This window comes from Crinia signifera, chromosome 7 (genome assembly GCF_055691185.1).
Source record: "Crinia signifera chromosome 7, ASM5569118v1, whole genome shotgun sequence".
Taxonomy (NCBI): Eukaryota; Metazoa; Chordata; class Amphibia; order Anura; family Myobatrachidae; genus Crinia; species Crinia signifera.
Genome location: NC_139223.1, coordinates 17528753 through 17549811, shown reverse-complemented (window position 1 = coordinate 17549811; position 21059 = coordinate 17528753). Strand labels below are relative to the sequence as shown.

At 47.1% G+C, this 21059-nt stretch overlaps 1 protein-coding gene across 4 annotated transcripts in view; it reads left to right on the top strand.

Moving 5' to 3' along the window:
• The first annotated feature begins 346 nt into the window (after window positions 1-346).
• Window positions 347-21059, top strand: part of LOC146019874 (E3 ubiquitin/ISG15 ligase TRIM25-like) — a 61094-nt gene continuing 40381 nt past the window's right edge. For 2 of the 4 annotated variants that reach the window (XR_014450676.1, XM_083152500.1), the window contains exon 1: window positions 395-459. Coding sequence is in view for 1 of the 4 variants with exons in the window: in XM_083152499.1 (XP_083008625.1) it covers window positions 19248-20840 (1593 nt within the window). In the remaining 3 variants the exon portion in view is untranslated. Of the gene's footprint in view, window positions 460-19246; window positions 20948-21059 lie in introns of those variants that run through there. The other 2 variants (XM_083152499.1, XM_083152501.1) reach the window with 2 other exon arrangements.

Sequence of the window (21059 nt, the reverse complement as noted above, 5' to 3'; positions counted from 1 at the left end):
GATGTTGTATATAATATCACTTAGGGTGAGATGTACTAAGCCATGAATAGTGATAAAATGGAGAATGATAAATCACCAGCCAATCAGCTCCTACCTGTCATTTTTTAAACACAGCCCATGACATGGCAGGTAGACGCTGATTGGTGGTTTATCACTCTCCATTTTATCACTAAGCTTAGTACATCTGGCCCTTATTACTTTGTTAATGATCTCCAGACAGGGTTGCCTACCCTCCCGGAATGGCCAAGAGGGTCCTTCCTGGAGAGGTCATGTTGGGAGGTATGTGAATCTCATCCAGCCGCAAAATGGTTAAATAAAAACCGTCCCCTCCCTCAGGAGGCAATTATAAAGCTAAGAGGAGGGAAGTGCTGGGTAGGACTACATATCCCAGGATGTCTTTGTGAGCTGGTGGTGCCGTGAGTGTGGACAGAGCTACCAGCGGCCTCTCACCAACACAAGGTAATTGGAAAACACGTTACTGACTGAAGGTCTATGTACGAAGCTTTGGAGAGAGATAAAGTACCAGCCAATCCACTAATACCTGCCATGTCACAGGCTGTGTAGGAATAATGACATTCAGGAGTACATTATATTTGCCCTCTGTATCTCTCCTTAGTACATAGACACCTTAGTGTGCAGATGGCCATATCCCACGTGTTCCCACAATGCACCAGAGCTGTCGGGTGAAAGCAATCTCTACAATTAGAAGCCATACAGAGCATGTGATGAGTCAGAGGAGAGAAGAGGGGCCGCTGGGTAATAACCTCCGTTATAACCTTATTGGTTGTTTAGCAGTGTGGTGCTGGAAGTTGCTACCCCCCCCCCCCCCCCCCCACCTTTGAAACTTTGAAAATCATTTATATATAGAAGTCCATGGTTTAGCCCCAGCTGTTATATTATTTATTATCAGTTTTTTATATAGCACGCACATTTTCCGCAGCGCTTCACAGAGAATATTTGAACATTCCCATCAGTCCCTGCCCCAGTGGAGCTTCCAATCTATATTCCCTACCACATGTACACACACACAGACATTATAGGGCTAATATTTGTTAGGGGCCAAATGACCTAACTGCAGGGCTATTTTTGTGCAGGCTCCAGCCGGAACTGTGGCCCTTATTCTAGTTCACTCTTTCTGACAAAATATTTCTTAGATGGACAAAAACATGTGCACTGCAGGGGGGCAGGTGTTACTTGTGCAGAGATAATTAGATTTGGGTGGGGTTTTACACCTGCCTCACCTGCAGTGCACATGGTTTTGTCCATCTAAAAAATATTTTGTCAGAAAGAGTGAACTAGAATAAGGGCCTCAGTTCCTGCTGAAAAATAGCCCTGCCTAACTGTATATTTTTGTATTGTGGGAGGAAACCCACAAAAGCACGGGAGAACATACAAACTCCACACAGTTAGGGCCATGGTGGGGATAGAACCCATGACCTCAGTGCGTTGAGGCAGTAATGCTAACCATTACACCGTCCATACTGCTCCTATAGCTAACAAGTTAAAAGCGCCCCCCCCCCCCATCAAAATGCTGCTTTTGCAATGTACATTCACTTTGAGCTGTGACCGTTTTTATCCCACAAACTCTCCACCCCCACCCCCAGTCCCCTATCTGCTCCTACCTCCAATCTCTGTCTTCACAGCTCCCTCTCTACATATCCAGCAAGTTTGAAACAGATCACTGTCCCTGCAAAAATTGCTTTCACTTTCTGTTAGGACATCTTTTAGCACATAAAAGGGTAATTTGGTCAGTCAAGTGGCCTCTAGTGGTCAGTGCTGGTACTTCTCATAGAACCGAGGATCAGTTAGATAGATAAAGATGTATATATAATTTGGCTTGTGGATAGTTCTGTATTCTAGATCTGTTTACCCCTTGCACTGATCTCATGTCAGGGTGACCATCAAAAGGGGCCATCAGTACCTACCTTGATAGCAGGAAGCAATCAATGGGCATCAGTACATCGGGACAAGGGGCTGCGGTTGACCAATCGGGAAGGGAAGGAGCTAAGATTTGGGCCTCCTGAATTAATGAAATAAAACCGCGCTGTATCGGATCTCTGCCATCGATGGTGGGGACGAGTCAGATCTCTGCATCGATGGTTTCTACCCATAACTCGCAAGGCGCTATCATAATAGCAATGCGCTTGCAAGATTTTGCAGACGCATTGTTGGGAATTATTTGCAAAACTACAACTCGTCCTGAATTAGGCCCATTATCAGTAACCTTAAACGTCATGCGGCGTATCTGATAAACCGTCCAGGTGTATTAGTAAGGTATGGGTCATAGGGTAGACAATATGAAGGTCGACAGGGCCGGTGCTAGGGTGTCCGGCGCCCTCCTGCAAACCATACATTTTGCGCCCCTTCACTTTCACATTGCAACAAGCTGCAGCCTGATTGTGGGAGTGTAGGCAACATGCGATCCTGTGGAGGATCTCGGGGGCATGTACATGTATGCATACACCATCTCAGTGCTGTGTCCGTGAAATGTTGCAGGCACTAAAGGTGCCCATACACGCTGTGAGAATCGCATACATTATGGGCTAGATCGCATCGCACGGCATGCATGCAATGTGTGTGCAATGCGATCCGAAAGTAGTACACAAAGTATGTGCAGCACATGCTTTTTGTACTGTGCGATGCCCGCAGGAGTGCACATCACATCGAACGCTGCTATTGCAGCCTGTATGGCCACCTTTAGGCACATAACCCCGCCCATTATTAAAAAAGTGTCTAAATTAATATTTTAAAAAATCTACAATTATTAAAAAAGACTCACTGTTCTTTTCCTGTTTAACTCTTGTGCAGTCCCTCCCCTTCTATCTGCGTAGGCAGGACGCTGAGGACGCCATTACACCCCTCTCGTGACTGAGGGGAAAGGAGGGGAGAGAAGGAGGAGATGGAAGAAGAGGGGAGGAGATAGAGGGGGCGGAGTGTTGAGCACTGGCAATGGCACTGGCACAGCACACTGAGAAGAGGGAAAGAAGGGGAGGCGGCACTGCTGCCTGTTCGTCATTTGAATGACAGGTGCAGGGAGCAATGGGTAGGGGGCGGATACGCACAGGACATGCCATCCAGGCATTCACAGACAGCGCTACATGCCTCAGCGCAAGTGTCCGTGAGGAAGAGGGGGCAGGTCGCAGGAGGAGGACAGTGTGTGCGCGGTGCAGGGAGCTGCTCAGCTTCTCCATACTGCCGTCAGCTGTCAGACAGGCGCTGTGGGTGGAGTGCAGGCTGTGTGCACTCACAGTGCAGGGAGCAGCTCTTTATACTGCCGCTCACCCGCTGTCAGACAGGCACTGCGGGCGGCATGCAGGCTGTGTGCACTCACGGTGCAGGGAGCAGCTCTTTATACTGCCGCTCACCCGCTGTCAGACAGGTGCTGCGGGCAGGAGGCAGTGACAGTGAGGGCTGAGGCAGCTTTAGCAGAGCAGGGAGGGAGACAGCGCCTTTTCAGCATGGCGCCTCAGGAGCTGCTGAGTGGGTAGCGCCGGCCCTGAAGGTTGACCAATAAAGATCGACAGGGCTTAGGTTGACACATGAAATAAGTCGACACAAGCATTAGGCCAACAATGGGAAGGGCTCACTATTATATTCATACCGAAACAAAAATGAAATAGATTTGCAGGGGGTGCAGTCTGTGTGCCGGGGGACAGGCTGCAGCTGCCTCTCTCCCCCTGCTCACCACACGGTACTGAGCAGAGTGTGCTGAGCAGGGGAGAGAGGCTGTGCTGCTCCGGCAGCGGGGGGGGGGAGGGGGGGGGCAGGACCGGGGCAACCCCCCTCTCAATGACTCGTATGGAATAATAATATAATAATATAGGAAATGGGTCTCTAGACTGCACACCCTGACTGTAATGAGAGGGGCTTCCTTGCTGGGATTCATAGTTACATGCAAAATGGGGTGCAGGTGCACTATGCAATCATTTCTGCTAATCTATATATTCCTCCCTTATATTCAAAAATATAGAGTGTTCGGGACCGGCAGAGGTGACCTCAGCGCTGGTGGCCCTTTCTCTGTGATCTAAACATCTGTGCTGGGTCATGGATATACTCACAACCTGGACCGTTGTGGTGCATTGGGGACCGCGTTTGGGAACCTCTGATCTAAGCTCTTTCTTTTGACCCCAACTTTGTATGCTGGGTTCAACTATTATATTCCTCCCCCAATGGGTAGGATTTCTGTAAACAGTCACATTGTATCCCCGGGTATGGATCATTAGGTCACCACAATTTTGGTCGACAGTCTAAAGGTTGACATGGACTTTTTCACATTTTTCTCTTTCAATGGTCCTGGTGACACAGCTCAACACTGGGATGTAGGAGGGTCCGAAGGAGCCAGGCACCTATCCTAAAGCTTTAGAGGGTAGGCTCCTCCCCTACTGCATCCCTGGACTCTTCAGTTCGTGTTAGGTGCCCACTGGAGTGGGTGCTATTCTAAAGGGCTGCAGGAGCAGCCGAAGAATTAGAGTAGTTAGGGGATTTTTATTGTTTTATTAACTTTTACCCTAGCTACAGATAGCGCAGGGCTTGTCTTTGCTGGGGATGGCGGAGGACTCGCCACCCGCCATCCCCCGCCCCGCGCCATCTGTATGTCGGAAGGGGACGCGCGTGCACGAGGTGCACGCGCGTCCCGTTCCGACGGAGCTTTTGCCCGGGTCCCCGCCGGCTTCCCCGGGTCCCCGCCGGTCCACACCGCCCCCCCGCAGCCCCCCGCAGCCCTGCCCGTCTCCCTGAAGCTGGAGACGGGCAGGACTGCACCCGCCGCGCCGCCTCGCCGCCCGGCTATTGAGACGCTCGTGCGTGGGAGACGCACGAGCGTCTCATTCAGCCAGAGCGCCAGATTGCTGGCGGATCGCCAGGGACACGGTCCTGGCGCTCCGCCAGCAATAACAAGCCCTGCTCCATCTGTAGGTAGGCACAGTGTGAGGATTCTCATAGTGAATCCTCACACTGCTAGCGCAGCAGGAGCTGACAGAAGCGCGTCCTGTCAGCTCACTGTGCACAGTGGAGACACTGTCTGGTCTCCCTGTGCAGCGCTTATAGCCTTTTCTAAAAGGCGGCCTGGGCTCCGGAGTATCCTGAAACCGGCTCCACATTTAGGTGGGGATCATGGGGGACAGGCGCTCCGTGATGGCGGCGGCCATTTTATGCGGAGCTTACACGCTGAGCTCCTAGATGAGAGGACAGCAGCGTTGTGACAGGCATGTTCCAAGTGATCCCCAGTTGAGGGGGAGACACTGGAACTAGGAAATCCTACCTGAGGAGCGGCTGGCTGGGGGTGGTTGGCGCCAAAAGGTCACGGACCCCGCAGCAGCAGGGACCTGTGGTCTCTTCCTTCACTCTGACTTTGGCGCCTTTCAGAACGCTTGCAGCGGAGCTGAGCTGGCTTACTGATCCTGGCAGAGTGACTTGGATTTCCTGGGCATCGCTTCCCCGCAGTTGAAACCAACAGACAGATAAGTGATTGGGTGCATTGCCTCTGTATAAACGCTTGTACATTGTTTGCACTGTGTATACTGATATATATACATTTATCACTTGCATCATGTCTGAGCATCAGGCTGTGGTTTTGGGGGAGGGAGCCCTTAGTGCACTGAGCGCGTGCAATGTTTGCACACAAAAGTTTGTCCCTGAGCAGATGGCCAAGGGGGGCTTATGTATTACTTGCGCTGATGTGAGACCCATGGGCAGTGAACCCCATAGGGCAGAGCAGATGGAACCTGCGTGGGCCAGGGCCCTAGGCAGGTCAGTTAACGCTTTGGTGCAGCTTTTGGACAGGCAGAGTGATGGGCTGGTAGAATCACAGAGACCTATGCCATCATCTCAGCAGTCGTCTGGCTCCTTGCCTCTTACCCAGGCAGATCCTGCGCTGATTCAGGTGATGCAGGATACTGCTAAAGGGATCAACAGGTTCAGTGAAATGCTGGACAAAATGGATGATGTGGCAGGGACCCCTAGAAGGTCTTATGCTTTAACTACTGTGGTAGATGAGGAGGAAGGAGAGTATACTGACATCCCCTGGGATCAGGGTGATGATGTGGAAGAGAACTCTGCTGCTGGTATAGAGGATCTCATTGTAGCTGTGAAGCAGGCTTTAAAGCTGTCTGTGGAGGATAAGACTCCTGTTAAAGGTGTTTTTAAGCGACAGCGGAAGGAGGCTGTTACTTTTCCTTCAGATGAGGGGTTACAGGAATTGTTAGAAGGGGCTTGGAAAACTCCTGATAAGAGGCTACAGATGCCTAAGCGATTCCTTAGTCTGTACCCCATGCCAGAGTCTCATGCGGAGCTCTGGGAAAAGGTCCCAGTTGTGGACGCTTCAGTGGCACGTTTGTCCAAGGCTACTGTATTACCAGTACAGGGCGGTGCAGCTTTCAAAGATTCTGTGGATAAAAAGCTGGAGGGTAACCTCAAGGCTATCTTTGAAGGGGTGGGGTTTACCTTACGGCCCCTTATTGCTTCAGCCTGGGTCTCTAAGGCCATGATAGAGTGGGCTGGTGAATTATGCACCATGCTGCAGGCTGACCCTGGGGCGTTACTGCTTGCCGAAAAGATTAAGGCAGCTGCAGAATATGCAGTGGAAGCAGAGGAGGAAGCTATTAAAATGGCAACCAGAGTGTCCACAGTCTCCATTAATGCCAGGAGAGTGCTTTGGCTTAAAGCCTGGGAAGCAGACAATGAGTCCAAGAAGGCTCTGGAAACATTAGCCTTCAAAGGAAAGGTACTTTTTGGTACCGAATTAGAGGAGATTATAAAGCAGGCCACGGGCGGCAAAAGTACATTCCTGCCGGCCTCCTCAGCAAAGCAGACGTCCAGATTTTCTGCTTTTAAGCCGTCCTTTCGGCCCTCCCCTAGAGGTGGTGCGTCCTTTCGAGGACAGTCTTTCAGGGGAAGGTTTCAGTCCTCTAGAGGCAAGACACAAAAGTCAAAATTTGGCTCTTTTCACAAGAAGCCTGCCACAAAGGGAGAGGATAAACCCTCTGCATGACTGTCAGGGGCTTCGCCCGACAGTGACAAAAGTGGGGGGGCGTCTCACACTTTTCAGGGACGCTTGGGCTTCTCTAGGCCAGGATGCCTGGGTGTTAGATATTATAACACAGGGTTACAAAATCCCTTGCAGAGGGTCGCCTCCGAAGAGGTTCATCCCCACATCCTTACCAAAGGAGGCACGGCTTCGTACAGCTCTTGTGAGAGCAGCTCACTCCCTTTTGGAAAAAGGGGTGGTTACACCAGTCCCCAGGGCAGAGTGGAAGAAAGGCTTTTACTCCACGCTGTTCCTGGTGCCCAAACCAGACGGGTCTTTCAGACCAATACTAAATTTGAAGTCCCTAAATGTTCATTTATGGGTAGACCATTTCAAAATGGAGTCCCTACGGTCAGTACTCCTGAGTCTGGACCAGGGAGAATTTTTGGCGTCCATGGATGTCCAGGACGCATATTTGCACGTTCCTATACACCCGGAGCATCAGACCTTGTTGAGGTTTGCCATAGGAGACCTGCATTTACAATTCCAGGCGTTACCCTTTGGGCTAGCAACCGCGCCAAGGGTATTCACAAAGATAATGTCAGTAATGGCGGCGGTGCTGAGGCTCAGGGGAATCACAGTAATACCCTATTTGGACGATCTCCTGTTCAAAGCAGAGTCAGCAGCCATGCTGCAGAGTCACTTGGCAGAGGCCATCAGTTTTTTGCAGGCTCACGGCTGGATTTTAAATTTGCAAAAATCTCAGTTGGTACCGTCACAAAGGCTCCAATTCTTGGGAGTCATACTGGACACCCATCTTCATTGGGTATTCCTCCCGGAGGTAAAGGCCAGGGATCTGGTCACCCTAGTCCAGGAGATTCTCAGGGCTCAGAGCATTTCAGTATGGAGGTGCCTCAAGCTCCTGGGGAAGATGGTGGCGTCATTCGAGACGCTTCAATTTGCCAGGTTCCACTCTCGGAGGTTCCAATGGAACATTTTGTCAGCCTGGTCAGGAAACACTTTGACCATGAAATCCGAGATGATAGTGCTGTCTTCGGACACCCGAGAATCCTTGAAATGGTGGACAGAAGTAGATTCCCTTCAGTGGGGTCGGTCATTACAGACCTGGGACTGGTTGATAGTAACTACCGACGCCAGTCTCAGGGGCTGGGGGGCAATAGTCCTGGATCTCAGGCTTCAGGGCCTGTGGACGGCAGAGGAATCAGCGTTACCAATCAACATCTTGGAGCTGAGAGCTGTCTGGAAAGTGATTTCCTTGGCGGGAGACAGGTTACAGAACCTCCCTTTGAGGATTCAGACCGACAATGCCACAGCTGTGGCGTATCTGAATCACCAGGGAGGTACACGCAGCAGATTGGCCATGTGGGAGGTGTCCAGAATCTTCCTATGGGCGGAACAGAATGTTCCAGCTGTATCGGCTATATTCATTCCAGGAATAGAGAATATAGAAGCCGACTTCCTGAGCAGGGAGGAGCTCAAGGAAGGGGAATGGAGCTTACACCCTCAGGTGTTTCACCAAATCACTTCGATGTGGGGAACTCCGGATGTGGACCTGATGGCATCCAGGGTCAACCGTCAAGTGCCCAGGTTCTATGCCAGAACAAGGGATCCACTAGCGGAGGCAGTGGATGCCATGACTATTCACTGGAAGGGAGATCTCCTTTATGCATTCCCACCAGTACCAATGTTACCGAGACTTCTGAAGAAAATACAGGGGCAGAAGGTTCCAGTGATCTTAGTGGCCCCAGATTGGCCAAGGAGGTCCTGGTACTCGAGGCTTCAGAGGTTGTCTGTGGACTCATGGCGTCTACCTCTGAGACCAGACCTTCTAAGACAAGGCCCATTCAATCACCTGGATTCAGATCGATTGATTTTGACGGCCTGGCTATTGAAACCACCATTTTGAAAAGAAAAGGGTTTTCTGAGGCAGTAGTAAAGACGATGATAAAAGCCAGAAAAGCTGTATCTTCGGCAAATTATTATAGAGTCTGGAAGACTTACATTCGATGGTGTGAGAGAAGAAAGGCTCATACATCTCATTTTAAGCTATCAAGAATGATGGAATTCTTACAAGATGGTTTTTCATCGGGCCTAAGCCTTCAGTCACTGAAGGTGCAGATTTCGGCCTTGTCCATCTATTTCCAGAAAAAGATAGCCATTTTGCCGGAAATTCAAACCTTTTTACAAGGAGTATCCAGGTTGAAACCTCCATACAAGCAACCAGTAGCACCTTGGGATCTATCACTGGTTTTGGAATGCCTTCAAAAGGCACCTTTTGAACCTTTAAGGTCGTCGGCTGACTTTAAGTTTCTCACGTGGAAGCTAGTGTTTTTGTTAGCAGTAGCATCTGCTAAAAGAGTTTCAGAATTGGGAGCTTTGTCATGTAAATCTCCCTTCTTAATTTTTCATGATGACAGGGCTGTTTTAAGAACAGTGACTCAGTTTTTACCGAAGGTGGTATCTACCTTCCATTTAAATCAGGAGATAGTTCTACCTGTGTTTCAACCCCCAGAGGGTTCTAAGAAAAGGGACAAGTTGAGAACTTTGGATGTTGTGCGTGCCTTACGCATATATGTGGACAGAGTGAAGAGTGTCAGGAAGACTGACACATTGTTGGTATTGTATGACGTACACAAAATTGGTTGGCCTGCATCTAAGCAGACTATTGCTAGGTGGTTGCGGTCTGTGATAGCCTTTGCATACACCAAAGTGGGTAGACCAGTACCGGCCAAAATAAATGCGCATACCACCAGGTCAGTTGCCACCTCTTGGGCGGTTCGACATGGGGCCACAGCTGAGCAGGTTTGCAGAGCTGCCACTTGGTCATCTGTTCACACATTTGCCAAATTCTATAGATTCCATGAGTTCGCGTCGGAGGACGCATCATTCGGGCGAGCAGTGCTGAGAGCTGCAGACCTGAGCGTACCCTCCCAAAGGACCGGCTCTGGAACGTCCCAGTGTTGAGCTGTGTCACCAGGACCATTGAAAGAGAAAAAGGGATTTTTGTAAGAACTTACCGTTCGAATCCCTTTCTCTGATATGGTCCTGGTGACACAGCGATCCCTCCCTTACGCTCAGTAAGTATGCCAGAAGTTTCATGATGTTCATGTTAAAATGGTTAAAAGTTAACAGTTTTCTGTTATAAAATGTGCATATAATATGTGCAGGCGTTTGTACTGAGTTAATGTATTCCAGTGGCTTTGAAAGTTTGAACTGAAGAGTCCAGGGATGCAGTAGGGGAGGAGCCTACCCTCTAAAGCTTTAAGATAGGTGCCTGGCTCCTTCGGACCCTCCTACATCCCAGTGTTGAGCTGTGTCACCAGGACCATATCAGAGAAAGGGATTCGAACGGTAAGTTCTTACAAAAATCCCTTTTTTTGTCCCGCATGTCGACACAGTCGACATGGACACTGAAACGTAGCACCGCGTCCGCTTGGCACACTATTTTAATTCTCCCACCAAACCCTAGTGGCTGGTAGGGCATGAAATACCACCTGTCGGCCCAAATTTTTTTTTTTTAAACCCCATGTCGACTTCCTGCATGTCAACCTAGACTCATGTCGCTCTAATGACTGTCAACCATTATACTGGTGACCCAATGACAGTATCCCGTATCCCCTTATTCTCTAGGTCACGTGCTGGTGACAGGCTTCTCTTTTTGAAATCCTTGCTTAATATTGTAAATAAGTTTGGGACTTTTTAACCCCTTCCTGACAGAGCCAGTTTTTGCGTTCCTGACAGAGCCCTTTTTTTCAAATCTGGCATGTCTCACTTAAGTGGGGATAACTTTTTTTTGCTTTTACTTATCCCAGTGATTTTGAGATTGTTTTCTCGTGACACATTGTACTTCAAGATAGTGGTAAATTTGGGTCGATACAGTCTGTGTTTTTTTGTGAAAAATACCAAAATGTCGTAAAAAAATGGAAAATTTAGCAATTTGCAAAATGTTAAATTTTCTGCTTGTGAGACAAATAATCATACCACTCAAAATAGTTAATAACTAACATAGACCATATGTCTACTTTATGTTGACATCATTATTTCAACTTCCTTTTAATTTTTTTGGACACTAGGAGGCTTACAATATGAATAGCAAATTCTCAAATTTTCAAGAAAATTTCAAACACTGATTTTTTTAGGGACCAGTTCAGTTCTGATGTGACTTTGAGGGACTTGTATGTGAGACACCCCCATAAATGATACCATTTCAAAAACTGCACCCCTCACAGTATTCAAAACAGCATTTTGGAAGTTTGTTAACCCTTTAGGTGTTTCACAGGAATTAAAACAAAGTGTAGGTGAAATTTGCAATTTGAATACATTTTTCTAAGGAACACAGTACATTTTACTAGAGAAATGTGACTAAAAATTGATTCCCCCAATTCTTTTGTTTTCATAAATATCCTATATGTGGCCCTAGTGTGCACGTTGACCAAACCACAGGCTTCATAATAGAAGGAGCACCTACTTGATTTTGGAGCCTCCTTTTTATGAGATTATTTTTTAGGCACCATGTAGGTTTCTAGGCACCATAAGATGCTAAAACTTAGGAACCCCCCCACAAGTGACCCCATTTTGCAAACTACACCCCTCAGGGAATTCATCTAGGGGTATAGTGTACATTTCAAACCCCCAGGGGTTTCACCAATTTTGATACAACTGGGCAGTGAAAATGAAAAATTACATTTTTTTACACAAAAATGCAGTTCTGGCTCAAAATTTTTCATTTTCAGAAGGTATGAAGGAGAAAAAGCACCCCAAAATCTGTGCCCCAATTTCTCCCGAGTACGGCAATGCCTCACATGTGACCAAAAAATACCAGTTGGGTGCATGGCAGGACTCAGAAGGGAAGGAGTGATTTTTGGATTTTGCAGCACAGATTTTGGTGGAATGAATGGTGGGTGCTATGTTGCACCAATACAGTGGAACCCCCCCACAAGTCACCCCATTTTGCAAAGTACACCCCTCAGGGAATTCATCTAGGGGTATAGTGTACATTTCAAACCCCCAGGGGTTTCACCAATTTTGATACAAGTGGGCAGTGAAAATGAAAAATTACATTTTTTTACACAAAAATGCAGTTCTGGCTCAAAATTTTTCATTTTCAGAAGGTATGAAGGAGAAAAAGCACCCCAAAATATGTGCCCCAATTTCTCCCGAGTACGGCAATGCCTCACATGTGACCAAAAAATACCAGTTGGGTGCATGGCAGGACTCAGAAGGGAAGGAGTGATTTTTGGATTTTGCAGCTCAGATTCTGGTGGAATTTTGGTGGGTGCTATGTCGCATTAGCAAGACCCCCCAAGCACCAATACAGTGGAACCCCCCCACAAGTGACCCCATTTTGCAAACTACACCCCTCAGGGAATTCATCTAGGGGTATAGTGTACATTTCAAACCCCCAGGGGTTTCACCAATTTTGATACAAGTGGGCAGTGAAAATGAAAAATTACATTTTTTTACACAAAAATGCAGTTCTGGCTCAAAATTTTTCATTTTCAGAAGGTATGAAGGAGAAAAAGCACCCCAAAATCTGTGCCCCAATTTCTCCCGAGTACGGCAATGCCTCACATGTGACCAAAAAATACCAGTTGGGTGCATGGCAGGACTCAGAAGGGAAGGAGTGATTTTTGGATTTTGCAGCACAGATTTTGGTGGAATGAATGGTGGGTGCTATGTTGCACCAATACAGTGGAACCCCCCCACAAGTCACCCCATTTTGCAAAGTACACCCCTCAGGGAATTCATCTAGGGGTATAGTGTACATTTCAAACCCCCAGGGGTTTCACCAATTTTGATACAAGTGGGCAGTGAAAATGAAAAATTACATTTTTTTACACAAAAATGCAGTTCTGGCTCAAAATTTTTCATTTTCAGAAGGTATGAAGGAGAAAAAGCACCCCAAAATATGTGCCCCAATTTCTCCCGAGTACGGCAATGCCTCACATGTGACCAAAAAATACCAGTTGGGTGCATGGCAGGACTCAGAAGGGAAGGAGTGATTTTTGGATTTTGCAGCACAGATTTTGGTGGAATGAATGGTGGGTGCTATGTTGCACCAATACAGTGGAACCCCCCCCACAAGTGACCCCATTTTGCAAACTACACCCCTCAGGGAATTCATCTAGGGGTATAGTGTACATTTCAAACCCCCAGGGGTTTCACCAATTTTGATACAAGTGGGCAGTGAAAATGAAAAATTACATTTTTTTACACAAAAATGCAGTTCTGGCTCAAAATTTTTCATTTTCAGAAGGTATGAAGGAGAAAAAGCACCCCAAAATCTGTGCCCCAATTTCTCCCGAGTACGGCAATGCCTCACATGTGACCAAAAAATACCAGTTGGGTGCATGGCAGGACTCAGAAGGCAAGGAGTGATTTTTGGATTTTGCAGCACAGATTTTGGTGGAATGAATGGTGGGTGCTATGTTGCACCAATACAGTGGAACCCCCCCACAAGTCACCCCATTTTGCAAACTACACCCCTCAGGGAATTGATCTAGGGGTATAGTGTACATTTCAAACCCCCAGGGGTTTCACCAATTTTGATACAAGTGGGCAGTGAAAATGAAAAATTACATTTTTTTACACAAAAATGCAGTTCTGGCTCAAAATTTTTCATTTTCAGAAGGAATGAAGGAGACAAAGCACCCCAAAATGTGCCCCAATTTCTCCCGAGTACGGCAATGCCTCATGTGTGACCAAAAAGTGGCAGGACTCAGAAGGGAAGGAGTGATATTTGGATTTTGCAGCACAAATTCTGGTGGAATGATGGTGGGTGCTATGTCGCATTAGCAAGACCCCCAAAGCACCAATACAGTGGAACCCCCCCACAAGTGACCCCATTTTGCAAACTACACCCCTCAGGGAATTCATCTAGGGGTATAGTGTACATTTCAAACCCCCAGGGGTTTCACCAATTTTGATACAAGTGGGCAGTGAAAATGAAAAATTACATTTTTTTACACAAAAATGCAGTTCTGGCTCAAAATTTTTCATTTTCAGAAGGTATGAAGGAGAAAAAGCACCCCAAAATCTGTGCCCCAATTTCTCCCGAGTATGGCAATGCCTCATATGTGACCAAAAAATACCAGTTGGGTGCATGGCAGGACTCAGAAGGGAAGGAGTGATTTTTGGATTTTGCAGCTCAGATTCTGGTGGAATGTTGGTGGGTGCTATGTGGCATTAGCAAGACCCCCGAAGCACGGTGAAATGATGAACCTAATAATCCATAGATGTGTGGTATATTTTAAAACACTCCTTTATACATAGGCCGGGTTTGTCGGGGCAAGTTTCACAGTGGAAAATAGTTTCCTTTCTTATTCCCTTTTTATAGCAAACTTTGCACCTTTTTTGTGTCTGCCCTTTCTTGCAGTGGAGGGGATTTCGTTCGGAAAATGCTGCCCTGGTACAATACGGGGGCCAGTACTAGAAGTACTGGGGCCCTCTGCCTGCTGGTTCCCAAATACTAGGCCCTTTATGACTTCCTCTTGAAAGTGCATAAATGTCCCCCTCTGGCCGGTAGAACGGAATAGCACGTAAGCGTTATACAGTGCCATCTGGATGATATACACGGCCAGCTTCTTGTACCAGATTTTTGTTTTCCGCAGGGCACTGTACGGCTTCAGTACCTGATCTGAAAGATCCACTCCGCCCATGTACCTATTGTAATCCAGGATACAATTAGGTTTTGAGGTGTGGGTACTGGTACCTCGTACAGGGACGGAGGTGGTACTGTCTCCGTGAATTGTTGTCAGTATAAGGACATCCCTCTTGTCCTTATATTTGACCAACAACATATTTTCGGTGCATATTCCCCTGCTTTCACCCCTTCTCATTACTTGGGCAATGTGCGTTTTTGGGAGGCCTCTTTGGTTCTTGCGCACAGTACCGCAAGCTGCTGTACCTCTTGAACCAAGGGCCTTAAACAGGGGGATGCTAGTGTAAAAGTTATCCACATAGAGGTGATAACCTTTATCTAGGAAGGGGTGCACTAAATCCCAGACAATTTTTCCACTAACACCTACGAGGGAGGGGGGGCATTCTGGCGGTTCAATTCTTGAATCCTTCCCTTCATATACCCTAAACCTGTGAGTGTACCCTGAGGTGCTTTCACACAGCTTATACATTTTTATGCCATACCTTGCCCTCTTACTGGGAAGGTACTGGCGGAATTTAACCCTTCCTTTAAAATGTATAAGGGACTCGTCTATGCAAATGAATTTATCTGGGATGTACATCTCTTCAAATTTGGCACTGAAATGATCAATGACCGGCCTGACTTTGAATAGCCGGTCAAAGGTGGGATCATCTCTGGGTGGGCACTGTGCATTATCGTTGTAATGCAAAAATTTAAGGATCGTCTCAAATCGAGCCCGGGGCATGGCCATACGGTAAAATGGGGTGCTGTACAGAACATCTGTACTCCAATATTGCCTAATTTCTGGCTTTTTTACTATGCCCATATGAAACACCAGACCCCAAAACGTCATCATCTCTACTGCATCTACAGGGGTCCACCTAGCAAATGATGACGTGGGGTTTTGAGCAATAAACTGCTGGGCATATAAATTAGTTTGGTCCACCATTAAATTTATAAAATCATCAGAGAAAAATAATTTGAAAAAGTCAATTTCTCTGAGACCTGTGGAATCAAATTGGATTCCTGGCATGGCCAAAAACTCAGGAACCTGGGGCTCAAAATTGTCTGGTGGTGGGGTCCATACGAGATCAATTATTGGGGGGGGGGTCTCAGCTGCTCTACGGGGGCGTCTTTGAGGGGGTCCCTCATCACTAGAGGAGGAAGAGGAGCTTAAGATGAATCCTTCAAATTCCCCGCTTGCATCACTGGCTGTGTCAGAGTCAGAAGCAAGCAGGGCATATGCCTCCTCCACTGAATACATTCTTCTGGATGACTGGGATGACATTTGGGATGACATTTGGGATGCCATTTTTATTTTTGTGTTACTGGTAGTGAAATGTTTCAACACGTGTATAGTGTAGGGGGGGTACAAACTTTATTTGAACCAGGGGGGTATGTAGTGTGTAGTGTGTATGTAGTGCAGAAAAAAAAAAATACTTTATACAAAAAAAAAAAAAATGAAGGGGTTAAAAAAAAATAAAAAATTGAAGGGTTTAAAAAAAAAAAAAAAAAGGTCCTGCGCCAAAAATTGAGCACAGATGTTGGTCAGTAACGTCCGTCACTGAACAGCGCTCAAAGGCAACAGGAATTTGATCAAAAAAAAAAAAAAAAATAGATCAACCCTGTGCCGAAAAAGATGATCAGTGATGTACGTCACTGATCAGCGCACAGCGGCCACAGGACACCCCCAAAATCACAGTGTGTGTAAAAAAAAAAATTAAAAAAAGACCCCACAGCGCACACACAAAAAAATAAGGTGATCAGTGATGCGACACTGATTACCAGTGAGGGGCAGCAGGTGCACAACCTTTGGTGCAACTGACAGTGCAACTGGCAGGTATATATAAAAAAAAAAAACCTCTGCACCCCTAAAAAGTTGCTGATCACCTCAGATATAGTGATCAGCACAAAAGGCGGGGGCAGCAGACACAACATTTAGCACTCTCTATCACTCTCTGTCACTATCTCTCTCTATCTCTCTCTATCTCTCTCTATCTCACTATCTATCACTCTATGACACTGCAGCAGCAGCACTGACAGTTATATATATGAAAAATAACCCCTGCACCCCCAAAAAGTTGCTGGGGGTGCACAAAAGGGGGGCAGCAGACAAAATATAGCAGTCTCTATCACTCTCTGTCACTATCTCTCTCTATCTCTCTATCTCTCACTATCTATCACTCTATGACACTGCAGCAGGTATATATATATATATATATATATATAAAAAATACCCTGCGCCCCCAAAAAGTTGCTGATCAGTTAATTTATACTGATCAGCACAAAAGGGGGGGCAGCAGTCAGTTATATAAAAAATATATAGCACGATCTGTCACTATCTCTCTATCTCTCTCTATCTCTCTCTATCTCTCTATCTATAACTCTATTACACTGCAGCAGCACAAAATATAGCACTCTCTGTCACTAGGCCTCTCTATCTCTCTCTCTCTATCTCTCTCTCTCTCTAACTCGATGACACTGCAGCAGCACAACACAGCACAGGATGTCACAAGATGAAGCAAGATCCCAAGCAGTGATCAGGTAAGTATTGAGCAAGGTTCTGGTCAGTAAATGGCGACAGCTGGGCACGGTGACCGCACTGCACGCTATTCCAGACCGGAATGGCGTCTGCAGTGTAGTCCCCGTTAGTTTAAACCCCCCTCCATGGCTGTGATTGGTCCGTCGGTCCGACGGACCAATCACGGCCTTTGGGGGCGGGCGGGGTGAGGTGGGGTGACACCAGTGTCACCCTTACACCCCGCGGTGATTGGTGCTGTACTTTACAGCACCAATCACCTCCGATCCCGTGTCACCGGCGAACGTTATTCGCCGGTGACACAGAAAACGCTGTAATTGGCTGTTCACACTGAACAGCCAATCACAGCGATCGCCGACGGGGGGGCGGCATCGCAGCCCCCCCTGGGCATGCAGGGACATGTCTGCTGTCAGGGACAGCAGACATCGTCCCTCTGTCACTGCGTCTCTAGACGCAGTGACAGTTAGAAGCCATGACGTATATATACGTCATGTGTCGGGAAGTACTTCCCGGCCATGATGTATATATACGTCAAATGTCGGGAAGGGGTTAAGGTCTACTAACCAATTGGGACAAACCCAGTACTGTTCCCCTATAAGGTGTTACCCTGGTGTATTGCCGGCCTTGTCCCCATTGCAATGGGCTCTTCATTTTAGATACTTGGCATTTTTAGATTACTGTGAACTTTAAAACCGATGTGCAGCAAAATATTGACCAGGTCACGATGGGCCTCAAGCGATGGGTCCATATATGGCAGAAACTTTTCTTACTGTTACAGGCCAGAGACTTAGCTATAGAGGACTGTACAAGCCAACTATTTATACAGATGGGGCCGCCCTCTCTCTGTCCGCCAGCTGGACATATCGCTATTTCTGGTGGAGCTGGTGGGGACGCCCGATCGTCTTACACGCTTGCATGTCCCATTGCCGAGACTGGGGCACGCACGCCCCATTCTTGGAGGACCTGGCGCATGGCGGCAGTTGTGTCATGTCCCCGTCCAAAGAGAGCGGCTCCATCTGTATCTATGACAAAACTCCCCTATATGTGTATATCCCTAAGAAAATTCACTACTATACACAGTATTATCTCATTTATTTGGGGCGGTAGGACATCTTGGGTGGCATTGAGGACATTGATGGTGGCTTGGATCTTCCTAATTCCCAAGCTTATTTATATGTTCAGTTGGAAGATTTGTCTACTTGAGTTTAGGTAGGGGGAACTTACAGTCAGGACTGTTTGCCGAGTATGTGGGATCTCTTTTCTTTTCCCTGCAATTTCTCCTCTTGGATCATCTGCCGGCGGTCTCCCGCATTTGCTACGTCAGTCGTTGCTTGCTCTGGTGTCAGGTTCCTGGCAAGATGCTCACGGCGAACCCCATTTATGGTTTAACACTCTGTATAAAGAGTTACTACACCTGTCACACGATAATCTTTGGCTTAGGGTGGGTAAATGCGTCATGTGGTACAGACACAACTTGGTATGTTGGCTCCTTCCAATTCCAACTCGTCAGTTAAGGAGCTGATTATAAATGTGGTTACACAAGGTCAAATCTCCACCTTATATGCGTCTATCCTCACCTCTTGGATCCTCTTAAGATCTCTTGTGAACAAGATATAGGTGCGTTAGATGAAAATCATTCAGAGTTCAGATCTTGGGATTGATTACATGTACCACCCTGTATCAGAGGTACATGCCTTCTGGGCAGTGGTAATTGCTGATACTGTACTCACAGAGCCGACACTACCGGTCAGGACTCCTAAATTGTGTACCTTTGGTCTAGATGTAGAGGAATCTAACCACCCTGTAATATACTACCCTGGTTAAAGTTATCAAGTTTCCAAGAAACCATCTTCACCTAGTTTATACCACTGGCTGGCTTTGGTAAATGAGGTAGCCGGTCATGAAAGGTTTCCGTCTCGATCACAAGATCTTCCCCTGCCACCACATCCTATTGTTCCTCTCCCATGTATGGCCAAACCCCATATACACAATGGAATCTCGCACATCTAGACTAGAGGAGCAGACTTTATTGTATGAGCTGTGGAACATGCTGAAGCTTTGTTTTCTGTTTTGTTATTTGCAGAATGGACTCTTCTGACCTCATGCATGAGCTGAAGTGCTCCATTTGCCTGAGCCTATATACGGAACCCGTGTCATTGAGTTGTGGTCACGACTTCTGTGAAACCTGTATCACCGAGGCTCTGGATGCCCAGGAAGAGGCTGGTGTCTACTTCTGTCCCGACTGCAGAGCGGAGTACATGGAACGCCCTGCACTCCAAAAGAGCAGGAAGCTGAGTAACATCGTGAAGCATTTCAGGCCTACTCACCTGGAGCAGATGGAAGCTAAGGTCTTCTGTACATACTGCGATTACCACGTACCAGCTGCTAAAATGTGCATGCAGTGCGAGGTCTCCCTCTGCAATAAACACTTACGGAAACACAAGAAGTCAGTGGACCATGTACTGGTTGACCCCATGACTTCTTTAGAAGACCTGACTTGCCCTGCCCATCAGAAAACGATGGCCTACTACTGTTCAGAGGATGCAGTGAACATCTGTATCTCCTGCTTTGCTTTTGGCAAGCACAGGGGACACCTGGTGGAGACCATCGGGGAGGCCTTGGAGAAGAAAAAGCAAAAACTAAGAGAGCTTCTGGATAATCTGTCTTCAGGGAAAGACGAAACTGAGTGGAGGGTCCTGAGGCTGCAGGAGCATATGGAGGGAGTTCAAGAAGAAGCAGCTAGCATCCAAAGCAGAGTCACCGGCCTATTCAAGGACATCCGGGAAGGGCTGGAAGCCGTAGAGGGGCGAGTAGTAGCGGAGATCTCCAGACAAGTTTACCAGATTACTTTCAAAATCTCAGACCTCCTCCAAGAGCTGGAGATGAGAAAAGTAGCGCAATCCCGGAAAATCGGCCACATCGTGGACTTGTATAACCAAAGTGATCCATTATCTATCTTGCAAGGACTAGAGCTGCATAGTACTGGTGTTTGTGACCCTAACCATGGGCTTGACGATGAGGAAAGATATGAGAAGATGTTTAGCACAATTGGAGATCTGAATGAAGGTCTGATCACAGAAACTGTGAACACGGGACTGTCTGATATTGTGACCGTCATAAAGAGAAACCTCTTCACGCTGCAGTTCTTGCCAATAACAATGGATTTGAACACGGCTCACAATAGCCTGGAGTTATCGTCCGACTTGAAAACTGTATCCGACTCCTATATAAACCATGGTCGTCCAGACTCCACCTTCAGATTCTCTTTTTACAATCAGATATTAAGTGTTAATAGTTTCACACTAGGGCAGCATTACTGGGAAGTAGAGACCAGCTCTACAGGGCTGTGGGACATCGGTTTGTCCTATCCCAGTATAGAGAGAAGCGGAAAGCGTTCCGGGATCGGGGATGACACCAGGTCTTGGTGTTTGCGCAGATATACCAACCGGTACATGTGGGCTCACAACTCTGATGCTCATTCTTTACTCTTCGATCAGTGCTCTCAGGTCATTGGGATTTATTTGGATTACGAGGCGGGACGTCTGAGCTTCTATGAGCTGTGTGACCAGGACAGGCGTGTATACAGACACCTGCACACCTTTACTGCTACGTTCACTGAGCCCCTGCACGCTGCCTTCTATGTAAGCGATGGGGCCTGGATAAGGGTCATGCGCTAGATGTGCCTTTATGTACTCGAGTAATGCATACGTCATGTCCTTCTTATGTCACTGGATTGTATATGGGTGGCACTGTTGCTTTATGAATAAAAAATACATGCATATAATCTTAGTGTATTTTGTAATGTATAATCCTTTTCTCTGTTCACTAATAGTGGTGACCTTTTTCCTGATGGAGAGATTCCAGCCCACTTAATAGATTTCACTCATTAGATGTAT